Raw genomic sequence first — 20,570 nt, 5'->3', positions numbered from 1 at the left:
TCTTCAAATATCTGAAAATCTGAAATGTGGAATAATGATAATAGTTGCCATTTTAATAGCATTCTAAAGTTTGCAAAGTGCTTTGCTCCCACCAGCACTATAAAATAGGTAAAGAAACCAAAGTTCAGAGAAATAAAATAATTTATCCAGGATCACACAACTAATAAATGGGGTACAAAATACAAATCCATGCAGCAAGGTGGCACAGTGGCTAGGGTGTTAGGCTTGGATTTAGGAAGGGCTGAGTTTAAATCCAATCTTGGACACCTAACTGTGTAGCCTTGAGCAAGGCACTTAACTTCTATCTGCCTCTGTTTTCTCAACTGTAAAATGGGGGTAATATTAGCAATTAACTCCCAGGTTTTCTGTGAAGGTCAAAAGAGAAAATATGTATAAAGAGCTTATCATAGTTTCTGGCACATGGTAAGTGTTATGTAAATATAATAATAATAATTATCGTTGCTATTGTTTTCAGTGCTCTTCCTAATACATTACACTCTCCCTTGAGTGGAAGGGGGATTTGGCTTATTCCAGGTAGCTCCAGAGAACAGAATTAGAAGCAATGACTAGAACCTTCAGGGAGGTAGATTTGCATTTTGCAGAAGGAAGGACTGCTCAGTAGTTCAAATTATCCAACAATGGATTGTCTCCTTGATAGGTAGACAAACAGCAGCTGGACTGTCCAATTGCCAGGGACAACCTAGGGAGGAATCAGTGCTCCAGAGAAGGGTCAGGCTAGATCTCCCTTCCCTAAAGCTCCTTCTAGCTCTGATATTCTAGGAGATGATAAATATGGGGACCATAAACTCATCACTGGAAGACACATCAAGAGATCTCCAGCTCTCTGCTGTCAGACGGATGAAGCCCTGAGCCATGCAGGACACATGGCCATCTATTCTGGTCTTACGAGCAGCATATCTTCCCTTGGTTTCCTATTCTGGTGTTTGTCCTCGAAGAGTAGTAACTTCCTACTGATCACAATTCCTACTCATCCCTGCTGACCCAAAGAAGTGCATAAAGGTAGCTTCTTATCTGAGGTTATCCTCAACTATGCCCCTACTTCTACCTTCAGACACTGAGGGAAGTTACACAACTCTTAGCAAGAAATGATGTAGCGTTAGGACAGAAAGTGCCCATTTATGCCTCCTTCCTATGCCCACCCCTCCTAGGCACCCTTATGAATTATTCATCCCCATTAGCCTCATTATGCAAATGAATTAAAAGGCAAAGCATCTGGTTCTCTGATCTTCCCCCCCAGGATGGGAGCAATATCGTAAAAAATGGGAAGCAAGGGTGAAGGGAAGGAAAACTGGAGGAAGGGACCCATGAAGGAAAGATTCAGGAGCATCTTTGCCAATTCAGGACACCAGGAGAACCCAGAGCCCAGAGAAGTGGGGGAAACAAAGGGACGGCAAAATTTAGCATCCCTAGTTAGGGGAGGCAGTGGAAATGGTGGGGAGCAGAGGGTGGGGTGTGATGGAGCAAAAATAAGGCAGGGCTGCATTTAAATAAATCCAGGTTCCTAAGGAACAAGGAATATATGTAATTCCTAATAATTAAAACTCTACGATATGATGAAAAAAGCTTGGAATTTGGGCTCAAGAGATGTGGGTTTGGCTTTAGGTTTTGTCATGGACAGCTTAGTAGCTATGAGCAAATCACTCCCCTCTCTGAGGTTGAGTTTTTTCATCTCTAAAATGGGAATAATAAAACTTTCATTACCTACTTCACAAGACTGTCTTGAGGAAAGGGCTCAATAAAACTTAAAGTAGGACAGAAGTGGGAGTCATCCATTTTTTTAATTTAATTTTTTTAGCATTCGTTTTTTTTATTTTGAATTCAATTCCTTCCCTCCAGTCTTTCCCCTACCCAGTGAGAAGGCAAGCAGTATGATACCCATTATACATGTGAAGTCATGCAAAACATTTTCATGTTAGCTATGTTGCAAAAAAAAATTAAGAAAAATAAAGAAAGTGAAAAATAGTATGCTCCAATTTGCACTCAAGACTTCAATTCTTTCTTTGGAGGTAAAAAGCATTTTTCTTCACAGGAACTTTGGAATTATCATAGATCATGGTATTGACTGGAATAGCTAAGTCTTTCACAGTTGATCACTGTAACAATATTGTTGGTGCTATGTACAGTGTTGTCTGGTTCTGCTCACTTCACTTTGCACCAGTTCGTATAAGTTTTTCCAGGTTCTTCTGAAACCATCCCCTTCATCATTTTGTAGAGCACAATAGTATTCCCTCACAATTAAAATTTGTTCAGCCATGTTCCAATTCATGGGCATCCTCTTGATTTCCAATTCTTTGCCACCACAAAAAGAGCTGTTACAAATTTTTTTTTTTAATTTCACTATTCTTTGATCCCTTTGGGATCCATGCCTAGTAGTGGTATTGCTGGATCAAAGGATATGCAGTTTTATAACCCCTTTGGGCATAGTTCCAAATTGTTCTCCAGAATGGTTGGACCTTGGACCAGTTCACAGCTCCTTCAACAATTCATTAGTGTACCTTTTTTCCCAATCCCCTCCAGCATTTGTCATTTTCCTTTTCTGTCATGTTAGCCAATATGATAGGTATGAGGTGATATGAGTTATTTTAATTTACATTTCTCTAATTTGTAATTACATTTATAGCATTTTTGTGACTACTGATAGCTTTGATTTCTTCTTCTGAAAACTGCCTGTTTGTAACCTTTGATCATTTGTCAGTTGGGGAATGGGAGCCATCCATTATTAATAACAACAGAGTCAAAGATGGGCTGTGGAAGCAAGGGACTCATGGGGCCACTTGGGGAAGAGAAATGAGATGGGAATTGAAGAAAACCAGGAAGACCATTAGAGAGAGGGTAAGGGACCAACAGGGTCTTTTTTACTTTGTGCTCAGACCTGTGGTTGGTTTTGAACAGAGACATGACTTGACTAGGTCTTTACATAAAAGAAATTAGTCTGGTAGCACAAGAAGGATGAAATCAGAGTATGGGGAGAGAAAATGGAGGCAAGAGGCTCTGTTAGGCTAGTGCATGGTCCAAGCAGTGGATGATGAGGGTTTTTACAAGGATGATGATGGCAGATAGAGAGGAAAGGCATATAATAGAGATATTGTCCAGATAGAGCCAATAGGACTTGGGGACTAGTTGGATATGAAAGGTCAAGAAGAGAGAAGAAACAGAGAAGATTACTTTGTGTAAGCCCAGATTAGAAGGAACTGGTCTAAAATCACAACCCAGTTACCTGAAGTACGGGGACCAGAACCCAGATCTAACTATTGGTTCACTGATTTTTTTTCCTCCTCTACCACCCATATTCATCTAATACAATTGGCTTTCAGATGGTCTCAGACAAAAGGTCCAATAGCAAGATGAAAGAATACTACTAGTGTCACTCAGGTGGGTCAAAGGGGGGAGCCAAGGAGAAGAAAGACAAAACTAGTCTTGAAAAGCAGCCACATCAGGGCGGCCAGGTAGCACAGTGAGTAAGAGGACTGGCTCCAGTGTCGGGATGACCTGGAGATCGAATCCCGGGCTCAGACACTTAGCACCCACCCAGAAACACCTGGCCGTTTAACCTTGAGCAAGTTACTTAACCCCGATTGCTTAAAAAAAAAAAAAAGAAAAGCCATCTCCCATGGCTCAGAGCCAAAGGACTCTCCCATCCCTAGGTCAGGAAGGGAAGAAAGGTAATAAGTATAAGTCAAGGATGAAGGAAAAAATAAATTAGTCTTCTTTCAATTCTAGGCAGTGGATATTACTCCAAGGTACTAGAGGTCCTGGCTCCCTGAGCCACTGATGTCCTACCCAATCCCAATATGGAACCTCAAGTCTAGGTCCAGCTTTCTCTGCTCTCCCAACAATCATTTGTGGGGCCTTGAGTCAGTCAAACAGGGGTGATGACATCTAGTCTTCTTTACCTCAGTGGGTGGTCAGCAAGAAAAGAAGGAGGGAAGAACTTTCCAAGATACAGGATTTCATAGGCTCTTCTCCATCTGCTAACACTCCAATATCATTTAACTTCCTGAGTGTAGCAGTGGTGGGGAATGAGAGAGCCAGGGAGGATACAGCACTGGAGCTTGAGTAGGGGAGAAGCTTGAAGCTATGAGGGGTGAGACAAAAATGGATGAAGAATCACTAGCTTCTGCTGAAGCACAAATCTACAGCAATTACAGGTGGTGAGGGTTGGGGCAAGGTCTGCAGTTAAATGTCACTTCCAGTGAGTGTGGCTACTGGGGCTTGTGACAGTTTGTCACTAGTAGGAGCAAAGGAAAGAAGCTGGACTGAGTTATCATGGGGTAAAAGAATTAATATAGGGGCACTGGCCTTAAAAGATGAACCCTTGGAAATGTTGCATGGTAGGGCAGCAATGGTACCAAAGAGGGGTAATCAGCAGTGATTTTTTAAAAATCTACAAACATCCCCCATTTATATAACAGACCTGGCAGTTTTAAAAAGTGTACAGATGGATTTTTTTTAATAATTCTGATCTTATTTTAGACTAGGATCAGCATAATGGATAGAAAGTTGGCCTTGGAATTGGGAGGACATGGGTTTAAGTCCCTTCTCTGACAAAAAATAGCTGTGATTTTGGGCAAATCACTTACCTTCTTAGTAACCTAAGCAACTCTATGACTATAGCTGCAGAGCAGTTACTGATTTATATTGGGGGAGAGGGAATTTCCTCATCTGGAACTCCCTGCATAAAAGAAACCACAAGTTTGGCTTAAAAATATTGAAGATCTTATGTTAAATGCAGCCCTGTAGAAAAAACCCTTCAGTGACCTCTTTTGTAGAGCAAAGACTCACCTTTACTTGATCCTTTTCCTGTAAATTAGGATTTTCATGTATTGGGTTTGTTTAAAGCAGGGTACACCTTTTGATCACCCAGTGTTTCTTACCATTCTCCTCAACCCAAGGCACAATCTAATTTCTTTTCCTCCACATCTTTGTCCTTTCATTTCTCCTCTCCCAACTAAATAGGGATGTCCTCAGAGGCTCTGCCCTCAGCTCTCTATCTGTATTTACCCTCCCCTGGAAATCTGATTTCCTTCTAGGACACTTCAATTATCACCTCAATGCTGATGATTCCCAAATCTCCATCTGCAGCCTTGACCTTGTTCCTGAGCCCCAGTCCGGCATCTCCAGAAGCTGGCAGGGTATCTCCAACCTGGATGTCCTGCCGACACTTCAAAAGAAACACTTCCAACCCAAAGTCTATTATCAGTCCCCCAGTACCTGCTGCTCCTCATTCTAACTTGCTCTTTCCATCAATGTTACCATGACTGGCCTAGTCACTCAGGATCAAAATCTTAGGTGTTTTTTTTTTTAAGCTCTTCCCTCTCTCTTCTATTTATTAATTCCTGTCAACTCTTCCTTTACTAATTCTCTCATGTCAGCTCCTTTATTTTTTTATTTTTATTTTTTTTAAAGCAATTGGGGTTAAGTAACTTGCTCAAGGTTACACGGCCAGGTGTTTCTGGGTGGGTGCTAAGTGCCTGAGCCCGGGATTCGATCCCCAGGTCATCCCGACACTGGAGCCGGTGCTCTTACTCGTTGTGCTACCTGGCTGCCCCTATGTCAGCTCCTTTAGACCACTCTCCTTAGACCTTCATCATATCAACCCGGTACAGTGGGGAAAAAAGGGATGAATGGTCCTGGGTTCAAATTCTGGCCCTGCCATTCACTACCTGTGCAAGCCTGAACAAGTTATTTAGCTTCTCTGGACCTTGGTTACCTCAACTGTAAAACAAAGGACCAAAGAGTTCTTTTCTACTTTTAATTCTGTGATCCTATGATCTCTTACTTAGATTGCTAGAATGGCCTCTTACCTGGTTACCTGACCTGTAATCCCTACTAACACCTCCCTCCCCCCACTCTGACCAATCTTTCATGTGCTGACAGATACATCTTTTTAACACACCACTCTCATGCCCAAAACCAGCTCTTTAGAGGTTCCCCAGTGCTTAGCCAGTGAAATCCCAATCCCTCAAATTCTTGGCCCTCTGCAGTCTGGCCCTAGCCTCATTTCCTGCTGTTCTCCTAAATGCACTTTCTGCTCCAGCCAAAATAGTCTCTTGAAGGGCTTGTAAATATACACCTTGCACATCCCTGTCTCCCTACCACTGCTCATGCTGTTTCTTCACACCTGTTCCTTACCAGTTCACATATCTTCTCTCCACCTCTCAAAATCCTACCTGTTCTTCAAAGTCCACTGAAGCCATAGAATCTTAAAGGCAGGAAGGCACAGCTACCTGGTCTTTATCTGCACCTGATTAAGATTCCCTTCTATGTAATATCCAACACGTGATCATCCTTTGCACTTCTTACAGACAGTCCATTCCACTTTGGCTTACCTCTAACTGTTTCAATTTGCCTCATTGCAACTTCTACCCATTGCTTCTATTTCTGCCCTCTGGGGCCAAGCAGAAAAATTCGAATCCTACTTCCATGTGACAGCCCTTCAAATACTTTAAGACAGCCATCAAGTTCTCCATAAGTCTTCTCTTTCCATGGCCAAATACTCATCCTCAGTTCTTCCTTCAAAGGCACAAGAATGATGCTCTCCTCTTAAGTCTCTGTTTTTCAGTGTCTTTTCTAAAATGTTGTAGCAAGACCTGAACACAATATTCCAGGTATGATCTGACTAGGCTAGAGAATAGTCCCACATCCTCTGGAAAGCTTTCCTTGATCACATCAACCCACAGGCACCTCTCCATCCTCCAAATTGCTATAGAGCTTTGTCTGTATCCTTTGTTGTTATGGTTCAGTTGTGTTGGACTCTTTGTAACCCCATTTAGGGTCTTCTTGGCAGAGATACTGGAGTGGTTTGCCGTTTCCTTCTCCAGCTCATTTTGCAGATGAGGAAACAGAGGCAGACAGGGTGAAGTGACTTGCCCAGGGTCAAACAGCTGGTAAATATTTGAGGCCAGATTTGAACTTAGGAAGATGAGACTTCCTGATTCCAGCCCAGATGCTCTATCCACTGTACCATCTGGCTACCCCACTCATTATGAGGCCCTTATTACAGCTAGCTTTGAATGATTATCTCCATTTTAATGCTTCTATATTTTATCTCCTCCCTATTGCCACCTCCATTCCCTGATGGACCAGGAGTAGGGCAGTGTCTTGTTTACCTCTCTCTCATAAGCTCCGAACTGGAAGGGACCTTAGAAGTCCATTACCCTCATTTTCTAGAAGGGGAGGATAAGGCTTTAAAAAGTAGATGGTTTGCCCAAGGCCACACAGATAATATAGTAGATTGAGGGTTTCAATCCAGATCTCTGTGACTCCAAATCTCTCTCTCTCTCTTTTTTTTTAAGCAATCAAGGTTAAGTGACTTGCCCAGGGTCACACAGCTAGTAAGTATGTGAAACCATATTTGAACTCAGGTCCTCCTGACTCCAGGGCCAGTGCTGCCTTTCCTCTTTTTCCTGTTGCACTATATTACATCTTTCAGTAGAACTCAACACAAGACCTTATTAACACACAGTCAATGCTCAGGAAATGTTTTCTGATGAAGAGATATTGAGAAACACAGTCCCACCAGGCTTGGCCTTGTAATCAAATGCCCTGGAAAGGTCGAGAAGGGGCTCCCTCCGAGTGCCTCTCCCTTTCAGCTGGGGCTGCCTTCCCTCCCCAGCAGACAGATACTCCACTTATCTCCATCCCCCATCCCCTGCTCCAATGCCTGTGCCAAGAGCTGGCAGCCAAACTGTCAGCAGGAGGTAAAGAGCTGAGAAAGCAGGTGAGGAAAAAGTGGAGCACCTCCGAGGGCCCTGGGAGAGAGAACAGGCAGTGAGAAAGGGAGGAATGTGGGGGAGACATTCCGAGAGGGTCCAGGAAGAAAAGCTCAAAACCGTCCGGTCAGCATAAACTTTTCCAACCATCCTGCGGCCCAGCCTGAGCCAGAATCCACATGAACCAGGCCTGGATGGAGGCCAGCCTCTTCAGCATCCCCTGCCCACAGCAGGGCCTTTGCTGCCTCTTGCTTCTGCTCTGCCCTACCTCAGATGCCCTCTCTCCTCCTCTTCAAAGCCTGGCTCCTGAATCCTTCCCCTCCAGGAAGCCTTTTCCAACTGCCCCAGACTCAGCAATCTTGCTGTGCACCCCTTCCCCTGTCTAGGCTTTAGTTTCTCCAGCTATATAATAAGGGGTTCAAAAATGGAAGGTGTTAGAGCTGCAAGGTACCTTAAAGATCATTTCTAAGCCCCCTCCTTATAGATGAGGAAACTAAAGTCCAGAAAGAATAAGTGACTTACCCAAGGACACACAGAAATAATGAACAGGTCTCATTACTCCAGGTCCCTTGTGTTCTCTAGAGACAGTGTCTAGGGGCTCTTCTGGCTTTGCTACTTTCTTTTCTAAGGCTGGTGTGGCAGGAGAAGGGGAAATAGAATGACGAACCACATGGGCTCCGTCCTTCCTCTGATCCTTACTAGCCCTGTAACCACTGGGAAGTCACAACCTTGGTGAGCCTCAGTTTCCTCATCTATAAAATGGAGACAAAAATGCCCATGCTTACTTATAATATGTGTCAGGGTGATATATCTAATGCATGTAACATAAAGGTAATATAGTATGTTAAAATGTCATTGTAAACCTTCAAAGCTGCATAAATATCTTCCATTATTATGAAGGCTCCTTCTAGCTCTGACTGTCTGTGGTTCTCAGATTTTTCCCAAAGACAGGACCTCTTTTCTTTTTTTTTTTTTACCTTATCCACGATGTCTAGCAAAGAGAGGAGCACACCATAGGAATTAAGGAAAGGATGCCTGGTTTGAAATTGGTGGAATGAGATGGAAGATCCTGGTCTGTTCTGCATCCTGGCTACCAGAACAAAGGGATAAAGGGTTAAAATAAACCTTCCCAGAACAACTGGCCTCCAACAGGATGAAATATTCAGTGCTGCCTTGCTCTCGGACACCATATATCTGACCACAAATTTCACGCCTCATGTGACCCAACAGTTATGATTCCAGTCAATACTTGGAGTCCGGGTCCTTGTCCTTCCCTTGGGTGGCAGAGGTGGGCAGAGAGGGGGTGGGGTGGGTGGTCAAGAGCAGCAAAATTCTCCAGTTTCTCTCTTGAATCAATAAACTATGCCTGACAAACTCCAAGGAAGCCGTTTTCATTACAGTTATTTATCTAGGGCCCAGGGTCAGCTCCAGGCTCACGGGATGGAAACAGAGCAGGTAGATGACTTCTCGTTATATATGTGAAGAGGAAAGGAAGTGGTCTTATCCGCCACAAAACAGAGTCTGGGCTGACACACATTAGTATTCATGCACTATTCACACAGGCCTTGAACCCATGGCTTACAACCCTGGGTAGGGGGATCACAAAAGGACTCAGCCCTGCCCTTGGGAAGCACTTTCTAGATAGGGAGACAAAACTCCTTCTTAAGATAAAAATACAATATGGAATTGTCATAACATCTGACACCTTTATAGAAGTATCAACAAGCATTTATTGTGTGTCTACTATATACAAAGCACTGGGATACAAAAACAGAATTAAAAAAAATGCCCTGTCTTTAAGGGGCTTGCAGTCTACTGGGGAATACAACATGTCCCTTCATGAGTAAAGGCAAGATAAGTGGGGGGACAGGAGGGGAGAAAGTGGAGGGGAGACAGAGAGGAAGAAGGAGAGGGAGAGGGAAGGAAGAGGAGAGGGAAAGGGGAGGGAGACAGAGAGAGAGAGAGAGAGAGAGAGAGAGAGGAACTGATATGTGAAGGGGGATCTGAGCTTTGGAAGGAGTTAAGGATTTGAAGAAGTAAAAGTGGGGCAAGAGTCTATGAAGGTAAAAGGAGATAGAATGCTAAGCTCAGGGAACATTGAGGAGGGTAAATCATGTAACACCTTAGAATTTCCAAAGCATTTGCACAGTTTTCTCATATGATGCACTAAACAAGCCTCTGAAGTAACAACACCAACAGTAATACCTCCCCTTTCTATACAGCTTTAAGGTAGCAAAGTTTCCTTATATTAATCTTGTGAGGTCAGGAATATAAATGTTATTCCTATTTACAGATGAGGAAACTGAGCCTTGGATGGGCAAAATGACTTGTGTGTGGTCACATAATGGCTAGTAAGAATAGCAGAGCAGAGACTCTGACCCAAGCTTCCTGTTAGGCCATCATCCTTTCCACTCTCCCCCACTGCTCTGGGCAGTCAAGCTGGTCAGTCAACAATCCTTTATTAAACGATTCCCTTGACAGTAATAGGGGAGTTCAGAAGGTGTTATTATATACTCGTTTTGCAGAGGAGGAATTGAAGGTCTAGATCAAAGAAATTATTTGCCCAGGGTCAGACAGAAGCAGAGCTCAAAATCCTGGTCTTCTGGCCTAATGAGTGTTCTTTCCCTGTGGCAGGCTGTCTCTCACAAAAAGAGGGTCCATAGCTCCTCTGCGCCCATATTCTGCCAATGATGGCTATGAATCATGGAACACCCAGATCTAAGAATTAACATTACAAATAACCCTGAGGGCATTGGAAAGATACATAGTGAGCAAAAGGAGGTTCAATCCTGGTGCCATTATTAGCTTGCTGCAAGAAAAATATTCAGGAGGAGTCTTATATTTTGGGGGAGTTCCCTCCCCCATCAAAGGTGGCATGGGCTGGTAGATAGAGCTAAGAGGTATGGAGTCAAGAAGACAGCAGTTCAAATCTCACCTTAGATGCTTATTAGTTGAGTGACCTTCTGACCTTGGGCAAGTCCTAAAGCAACTTCCTAAGGCTTTTCTCTAAGTCCCAGGAAGGGTCAAAGCCTTCCTTCACTTGCCATGACTTCTCTTCCCTCCCCAGTGACAATGATCTTTCCATGTATCTCTGAGCCCTTTCCTTCACCCTCTTTCTTGGAATATATTATTTCTGTACAGCTCTCACACTCTCTCTCTCTCTTCCCCCCCAAACCCCATTAGATTGTAAACTTCTTGCGAGTAGGACTCTTACTCTATCTACCTTTCTATTGTTGGTGGTTAAGCATACTGTCTTGCACATATCTAGGTGTTAAATAAATGTCAATTGAAGGACATTGGAGGATGGTATAAAATACACCAGGCAAGGACACATCTGACCAAAAAAGGAGGTGCCATCCTGACTCATCAAACCATCAGAAGACTACCTTCGGTCCCTTGAGTAGATCCTCTGTAAAAGTGTTATGGAAAACTCAGCTGCTAATTGTTTGTCAATGCGGAAAGGTTCCATTCTACATCTGTGGAGGGAGTACCCATACCTAACATTGTAAGGGATCAAAGTAAAGGAAGGAAATATGTAGTAATATGTAATGGAAAGAGTGCTGGATTTAAATCAGGGCACAACTCTCCCACCGACTTGCTATGTGGCCTTGGGTAAGTAATTGCACCTCTTGGGAACACAGGTTCTTCATCTGTAAATGACAGGGGTTAGATGAGATGATCCTTAAGGTCACTCTAAATTCTAACACTGCAACTTTTTTTTTGTTTTTTGGAGGGCAATTGGGGTTAAGTGATTTGTACAAGGTCACACAGCTGGTACATATTACGTGTCTGAGGCCAGGTTTAAACTCAGGTCCTCCTGACTCCAGGGCTGGTGCTCTATTCACTGTGGCCACCTAGCCGCCCCACACTGCAACTTTTTGAATTCCTAAAATATCTTTAGGCCAGGGTTCATTTGGCTATTTCAGCTCTTAATTCAGGGCAGACAAGTCCAGAAAGGGTCTAAAGGGATGGTGGGTCTGAAGATGCTGTTCTCTAAAGGAAAGAGGGATGGTTCAGCCTGATGAGGGGAAAGGCATAGGGGAGGTGTGTTTGCTCTCTTCAAGCATTTGAAGGCCTGTTTCTTTGGATGAATGAGCAAACTTGTTCTGTGCCTTTCTGGAGGGCAGAACTAGGGGCAATGAACCAACAGGTGGTACTAGGAAGATATTAACTCAATAGAAGAAAGAATTCACTAACTGAGAGGTGTCCAACAAAGGAATAAAGTGCTTCCAGGCCCTGCAAGAGTTTGACCAGATAGTCACCAGTTGGGGACATTTGTACTAGAGAGGTTGATTTAGAAGACCTAAGGGCCCTTTTAAGAACAACAAGACTTCAAAGAAGAAGGAAATCAATGAGAGCTCCCACAGTCAGGAAGGCTCCCTCAGGAGGAGGGCTTGCTCTGAGTTCCAGAGGACAGCTAGGGTTTGGAAGGGCATGAAGAGGAGTGGTCGTTCCAGGCTGAGGGCATAAAATAGATTATGGCACAGAGATTCTGGCATGCTGTGGATGAAGAAGAGTGGGAAACATGAGGAGACTGACCTTCTTGGAATCAGCTGTGTATCATGGAGAGAAAAGGAAGAGGGAGATGAGGTTTAGGGAATTGGTAGAACCAGCTCAAAATGGAGAATATTATGAAAGGGAGGGAGAAAGGCAGGGGGAGAGAGAGGCGGGGGAGATCTTATCTCAGTTCTTTGTGTCTCTCAGCACCTCGCCCAGGATTCTGCATAGGGTGAGTACTTTAATAAAGACCTGTTGAATGAACGAATTATGGAGCTGGAAGGACCATAGAGACCATCTAGTTCAACTTTCTCATTTTACAAATAAGCAAAGTGAGGCTTAGAGATGGGAAGCATCACACCACGGCAGAGCTGGGATTTGAGGGGCAATCTCCTGGTTTTCAGCCCGTACTCCATTAGTCATTTCCCCTAGGGTCTTACATACCCATAAACCACACACTGTCCAGAAGTATTCTGGGCACCCTCCTTCTGAAATGTCTCTCTATAAGAGGAGGTTCCCTGAGTCTAAATTCAAAATTACAGTTTTATGGCTAAATTATGACCTTATTTTTGTTGTTCAGTTGTTTTCTGTCATGTCTGACTCTTAGTGACCCTATTTGGAGTTTTCTTGGCAAAGACATTAGAGTGGTTTACCATTTCCTTCTCTTTACAGATGAGGAAACAGGCAAACAGGATTAAGTGACTTGCCCAGGGTCACACAGCTAGTAAGTGTCTGAGGCCAGATTTGAACCCAGGAAGAGGAATCTTCTTGATTCCAGACCTAGTGCTTTATCCATTGTACCTCTTAGTTGCCCAAATGGAGCCTTAGACACTTATAATTCAATCCTCTCATTTTAAAGCTGGGAAAACTGAAGTTAACAAAGGAGAATGACCTGCCCAAGATCACATAGCTTGTCAGTGTCAGTGCCAAGACCAGAACCCAGAATCACAGAACATTAGAGCTGAAAGGAATTTTAAAAGACATCTATCCAGGCCTAATTTCTCATTTCCCAGATTAGGAAACTAAGGCCCAGCTCAATGTTTCTAATTAATTCACATCTATAAACATCCACTGTGTTTCAGTTAGTTAACACCATTCTGGGGAACTGGAATTTCTCCAGTAGATGATGGGTCAGGCCAACGACGGTGACTATGTGGCATCAAAGGAAATGGAGAACATCTCGGTGAAGACACTGCCACAAGTCTCAGTGATGTGGGGAAAGAGGACCTTGTGGTCAAACCCTCTCTGTTTTCAGGAGAGAGAGTGCATTGCTCAGCTCCACAGATTCAAAACCTTTTTGGTTCTAAGTGGATCCTGGATGGGCTGGGAGATCTCCAGACCCCAGAGCCTCAGTTTCAGGGACCTTAGAAGCTATCAGAGCCCAATCTCTCATCTCACAGATTCAGTGTAACAAGTTAAAGATCTAGCAAACACTCACTGTGCAAGGCACTGTCCAAGGTTCTGAGGAAAGATGAAAATGAAATAGTCTTTGTCCTCAAAGAGTTTCTATTCACGTGGGTGGGGAGGGGTGGGCAAGAATTACAGCAAATATACATAAATAAATGCAAAATGTGAACAAAATCATACAATGAAACCTCAGGGTGGGAGTGCTCAGGAAAGGCTTTGTGTATGTAGGGGGTGGCACCTGGACTGAACTTTGAAGGAAGCTAGGAATTCTAAGAGGATATGTGAACAAGGGAATGAAATTGTTGATTGGCCAGCTGTCCAGAGGATGGATTGGAGAGAGGAAGAGACTGCAAGCATGGAGACCAATTAAGAGGCTGTGGCAGTAGTCCAGGGAAGAAATTATGATTGGAGAAACACACACACACATATATATATATATACACACACACACACACACACACAGAAATATATATATATATATATAAACACATATGCATATATATGGAGATATGTGGTCAGATGTGAGAGATGCTACAGAGATACAATTGAGATGACAGCTGATTAAATATGGGAATAAGTGAGAGTGAATAGTTAGAGAGGACTCAAAGGTTGCAAACCAAGGTAACTGTTAGGGTAGTGGTGACCTCAACAGAAAGAGAAACTTTCAGTTCCACTTTCAATAGATTAAAAACATTAGCCAAACATCAATGAAAGAAAACAAACTTCTCACCAGAAACTGACCATCTACAGCCTTAGGTTGATGACATGCTGGACTGTATCTCTGATCAAGACAGTAAGAGCCCCTTGCCCTCAACTGGGATGGAGGTTGAGGACCGCGAGGGTCACTAAGTGAGGCTCTAAAACAATCTGGACATACTTGGATATGTGATTAGGAGCCCTGCACAATCTATTCCTTGGCAAATCTTCAGGATTCCATTTGATCTTCAGTCCAAAGTCGGTAATTTCCAGAGCCAAAGAGGGTCCAGTAAATTGCAGCTTCGTTCAGACAGTAAATAAGTCCTGAGGACATTTTATATAATTCTGTGAACCCTCATTTGGTGATGGGCCCACTTCATGCCCTTGGGAAGTGCATTTTTTCCATCTACCCATTTCATTTCACTCACAGATCATGGAATTTAGAGCCAGAAGGGTCCTTGGATATCATATTATCCAACTCCTTATTTTACAGATTGGAAAACTGAGGCTCAGAGAACTTTCCTTGCCCAATATCGTATAGCTAGTAAATAGCAACACTGAGATTTAGCTCCCAGTCCTGTAACTCTGAATCCAATAATAATACACCAACATCCATTTAGGTATTATTATTCTTGAAAGTAATAAAACCACATTCCTTTAAAATGTTTCCTGTCTGAGACTGCTGACAAAGTCAGTTTGACCTGGTCATCCATTATTCTGAGTTAGGAAGTATTTCATGGGAGAGACAGTGATGAAGCCTCTCAAAGTTCAATAGTTGAGGTTAAGGGTAAAAAAATCTTCCTTGATATTTAACGTTTCCAGAGAGGCACAGTGTTGGCCATCTGGACTGTGCTCAAAAGTGAAGTACAGTGTCTAGAACACAGGAAGTAATAATTCTGCTGTCTTCTGCCTTTGTCTGGTCAGGTCCCTGTGGTGGGCAGCACATACAAAGGACATTGATAGGATAGAACCATCCAGAAGGGGTTGACCAGAACGTATAAGGACCATTTGTTGAGAATGTCATGGGGAGGGGGACAAAACATCAGCTAGAGGGACCTTAAGGGACGTTTTGTCCAGCTCCTTTATATCAACAATGAGAAAACTAAGGCCCAGAGAAGTTAAGTGATTTCCTCAAGGTCACAAGTAAGAGGAACAGATGGGACTTAGAGATGGGTCCTCTCACTACCCATCTAGGCAGCTTCTTCACTGCACCAGGCTTCAGGGACAGGTCATATATAGGATGACCAATGAGGTTCCTTATAGGTTGGCGATTCTGTGTTTCCCACAGGAGGAAATTCATCCCCAGTGGCACAGGGAGAGACAGAAAGGGAATGGCTGAAACAAGTTAAATCCTTTAAGAAGCCTTTCTTGCCCTCAGGCGTTCACACAGCATGGTCCACATGCCTGGAACACACTCTTTTCCTCATTTCCACTTATTAAAATCCTTGTCTCTCTTCAAGGCTCAGTTCAGCTTCCACTTCTTTCTTGGAGCCTTCCCTTATTCATCTCCAGAGCTGAAAAGAATCTTGGACTCCTCCAGTCTTTCCAGAACCCCGTATGTGGACCTTTCTTTGTCCTTGAGATACTCTCCCTTGTCTTATCATTATCTCTATAGAGGTCACACTTCAATATATGGAGGATCTGTAATTCTGTCTGTGTGTGAAGTCCTTCCACCAATGCACATTCTAGCTCCTTTATAATTCAATTAAAGGCCTTTGATGTCATTGTGTGGAAAGCACACTGATGAGCCTTTCTTAACTTCCTTAGACTTGTCCCTGCACATCAAGTATAATCCTCATCAGGAGGAGTGCATCTGTAGCCTTTCCAGCTTGGCAGGACCTCCCCAACCCCATCCTCCCCTGGCACAAGAGAGACCAGGTTCACCTCCATGCCATGATTAAGCATTGGGGCAAACTATTACATGTCATGGCCTCCTGTCAGATATTAAGAAACTCTTTCAAAGGCAGGGCCTGTGTTGTAGCTGTCCATGTATCCCCAGAGTCTTAGAACACTCTGCCTTGGACATCACAGGTGCAAAAGTAACATTTGTTTCCTTGCATTGAACTGAATTAAGTTAAATTGCATATGTCACAGTGAAAACTCCGAATCCCCAGAGGACAATAACACATCTCCAGGGAAGAAACATCAAGCCTTGCCTAGGAATCACAAACTTCCTGGCTCTGCTGTACTTCCTCCCCCCATTAGTTCACACTCACCCCCACCCACCCATGGTGGTGGCCAAAGTAGCCAGACATAGCCCTGGTAAAGCCCTGCTAGTCCATGGACTGATGTGACCTGTGGTCACTCTGCCAACACGTGGGTGCTAGAATCAATGAGCCTGCATGAGATTACAGCCCCCAACTAGATGATCTAAAATGTTGCCCAAGGACGAAAACGACTTGTACTTCAACAGACAAACTCACGGACTACTGCCTGTTAGGAGAGGGGAAGGAGCATAAAACATTCTATACTGATAAGATATAAGCATCTGTGGCTTGCTCTAGAGAAGTGAGAGTATATGCCAGTGGTGGCAAACTCAAATAGAAATGAATCCCTGTGGGCTCTGAAGTTACTTAGAAAACCACAAATTAACATTATCTATGCTGCATTGCATTTTTATTTATTTTGTTAAACATTTCCAAATTTCATTTTAATTTGGTTCAGGTCGCACTTGGGGGTGTTGGGAATCATCAGGTTGATACCTCTAGTGTATACTATACATATACACACATATGCACATGTGTGTATATGTGTATTTAAAAGCATTAAAAACAAAATCCAGAGAAACAAAACGTAGAAAAATCAGCTAAGTGGTACAGTGGATATAGTCCTGGGCCTAGAGTCAGGAAAATCTGTGTTCAAATCCATCCTCAGACACTTAGTATGATCCCAGGCAAACCACTTAACCTCTGTTTGCCTCAATTTCCTCAACTGTAACATGGGGATGATAATAGCACCTACCTTCCAGGGTTATTGTGGGAATGACATGAGATAATATTTGTAAAGCATTTTACAAACCTTAAAACACTGTGTAAATGATGGTTATCTAATCCTTATGATGAACCACAGTTTAGGTACTAAGACAGAATAATTGGTAAAACATGAACTATATGCCTGTCCATTTTCCCTTTCCTAAGTATTTCTTCAATGTAACTTGGCACTTTATGTCCACCCTGGGCTGCTTCTCCAGACACAAGCTTCCCTCTTTTCCAACGAATAGGGTAGTGTTGTAAGAAGGCTAATTTCCAATAGGCATAGTCATTAGCCTCCCACATGGAGAGAAAGTCCCAGTGAAGGGGCCCATCCCTTCATGCCCCTAAACTACCACATTTCCATTTATACAATGATTGGTTATAAGCAGTTTAACATGACATTAAGACATGTTTCATAGTGTTCTAATGTGATGATTGATTATTCTTCTCATCACATCACTATCTCTAAACATTAACATAATCTTCCAAAGACTTAATACAGCATATCTCAGCTAATGAATCACCCTTTACTCCAGACCCTTAATTCTTCATTTTTGCAAAGCACACATTTCTGTACTTGCCTCCTGGTTCTATTCACAAGCTAGTTTTCCCTTCTATCTGGGTCAGCTTGCCCTGGACTTTTCTGAGTGAGGTCTCTATACTCTGTCTAATATAATCCCATTTTCATGTTTGGCCTAATACCAAAAGGTCCTACTTAGCAGTATGATCACTTTGCTGAGCCCTCTTTTCACACAGACCCTTTTCTTAACCAACATTTAACTAAGTGCTTCTGACTGGATCAGTCCTGTTTGTGCCCTGAAAGCAGATTTGCTGAGCCCAATTTTGCCATGTGAAAAATTTGTTAAATTCAAATTCGCTTGTGGAAATTCAAATAATTTCCATGATAAAAAGCTATAATCACTGTAGAAGCCATAGGTTAGTCTACTAGCCTTGGGAAGAAAAGACAAAACATATAAAAGCATATATGTATATTTTGTTCATTTGTAATTGCAAAAAATGTGGCAAGAATTAAATGGGTTTCCCCACAATGTTCAGCATCCTGTTGACACAGAAAGGGTCTGCCTGAGGCACAAAAAAGGACTGTAAGAGAAAGCCAAAGGAACTTACCTCTCTGAGCTGCTTGACCCCACCAAAGATCCTCATCACTCCATCAATCTCTTGTTCCAACCTTCGAGACCAGTACTGCATCCTGTAAGAAAGGCAGGAGCACACAAACTCAGAGAGAGCTACTAGCAGAACCCTGCACCTGGTTCTAAGGAAGACACTGGGGGATAAAGGAAACACTTTTTATTTCCATGTCACCAGGAATAGGCCCAAAACCAAAGACTGACAGAACCTTACAGCTGAGATAGGTCATGAGCATCAGAATTCAATTTACACTTGGGGGAAAGCAGAGGCAGAGAAATGAAAAAAAAAGAACACATTTTGCAATTCTCCCTTCAATTGAAGGAGATGTAAAGGGAGGAAAAAAACATGTGATAGGCCAAATCACCCCAAATTAGAACAAATTTACTTTTAAAAGGACCAATGAAACTCATTAAGTAAGGGGACAACACCCCTCCCACCCCCCCAGATGACTTCTGTTGTAATGTGAATTATAACTCTTTGATATATTTTTTCTAAAAATATGGATGCTCATATGTTTTTTTTTTCATGAGGCACACCTGTATGACTAAACCTTTCAAAAGTCCATTGGATCATAGAATTTAGAAATGAAAGAATTTCAGAGATCATCTACACTAGTAGTGTCAAATTCAAATAGAAATGAGTGCCACTAAACCAAACACAAGGATACCTAGGGCTCCAAAATTGACTTAGAAAACCACATATTAGTCTTATTTATGTTCTATTCTATTATTTATTTGGTTAAACATTTCCCAATTTTATATTTCTAGCAGCTCTTTTTGTAGTGGCAAAAAAACTGGAAATCAAGGGGATGCCTATCAATTGGGGAATGGCTGAACAAAGTTGTAGTATATGAATGTAATGGAATACTGTTGTGCAATAAGAAATGATGGGCAGACAGATTTCAGAAAAACTGGAGAAGACTTACATGAACTAATGCTGAATGAAATGAGCAGAACCGAGAGAACATTGTACACAGTAACAGCAACACTGTATGATGATCAACTATGAATGACTTATCTCTTCTCAATAATAATGATCCAAGACAATTCCAAAGGACTCATGATGGAAAATGAGCTAAGGAGTCTGAATGCAGATTGAAAGAATAATATTTTCACTTTACTTTTTTTCATGTTTTTTCCCTTTTGGTCTGTTTTTTCTTTCTTAACTATGACTAATATGGAAATATGTTTTACATGATTGCATGTATACAACCCATATGAAGTTGCTTATTGTTTTAGGAAGAGAGGAGGGGAGGGAGAGAGAAAATTTTGGAACTCAAAATTTTGTAAAAATGAATGCTAAAAATTGTCTTTACATATAATTGGAAAAATAAAATACTATTAAAAACCATGCCTAATTTTATTTGAATGTGGTTTGGTCATGCTCAGGAACAGTATGGATGTCCTTTTTAACACCTCTGATCTAGACCAACCTCTTCATTTTACCAATTGTACAGATGAGCAAACGGAAGGCAGGAAGTGACTTCTTCAACTTCACAAATCCAGTGAGTGGCAGAGCCAAGACAAAAAGCTCAGGTCTGCCAGCTCCTGGTCTAGGGTTCTTCTGATCACACCAGGCTGCCTGACTCTGACAGGATGAGCTCAAATGGTTCTTTCAGCTCTGACAATACATGCTTCTCTTCTGTGTTGAGATTAGACTGCTTCTGCTTAGGTGATCTATCTCAAAGGATTCTTCCACAACTAACATTATAGACTTCTCTCCTCTACAGGGATGAGACAGTATGGTATAGTGCAAGAATAAGAGACCTGGAGTCAGATGACTTGTTCCTAATTCCACCTCTGGCACTAATTAGCTATGTGACCATGAGTAGACCATTTTTTTCTCCCTAAGATTTAGCTTTTTTCATCTGAAAAATGGGTATAATACTTGTGCCTACTTCGCAAAGTTATTATGAGAAAAGTTCTTTAAAATGGGAATTACTATTATCAACCTGGCCTTTAATCAGGGAAAGCATAATTTAATTACACAATTGTGTCTGCATGATCAGAACTAATGGATAAGGGGCCAATGATACGGATAATCAAGAATAGGAGATGATCCTCAAATCCTTTCTGTTTGGTTTTTTAACATATTTGGTGGGTTTTTGTTTTGTCTT

General features: G+C 42.4%; 1 protein-coding gene across 1 annotated transcript in view; it reads right to left on the bottom strand.

Annotated features, from left to right (window-relative positions):
- The window catches only part of CACNA2D2 (calcium voltage-gated channel auxiliary subunit alpha2delta 2), a 442,652-nt gene that overhangs the window by 347,074 nt on the left and 75,008 nt on the right, over nt 1-20,570 (bottom strand). Inside the window, exon 2 of the mRNA XM_069095393.1 lies at nt 18,434-18,515. Coding sequence (XP_068951494.1) covers nt 18,434-18,515 — 82 coding nt within the window. The remainder of the gene's footprint in view (nt 1-18,433; nt 18,516-20,570) is intronic.

The sequence above is a fragment of the Petaurus breviceps genome, unplaced genomic scaffold, assembly GCF_028583685.1.
Source record: "Petaurus breviceps papuanus isolate PSGF00001 unplaced genomic scaffold, PetGlider_PUasm1.0 227, whole genome shotgun sequence".
NCBI classification, from domain to species: domain Eukaryota; kingdom Metazoa; phylum Chordata; class Mammalia; order Diprotodontia; family Petauridae; genus Petaurus; species Petaurus breviceps.
The sequence above is the reverse complement of the archived record's forward strand: the minus strand, read 5'-3'. Positions and strand labels throughout refer to the sequence as shown.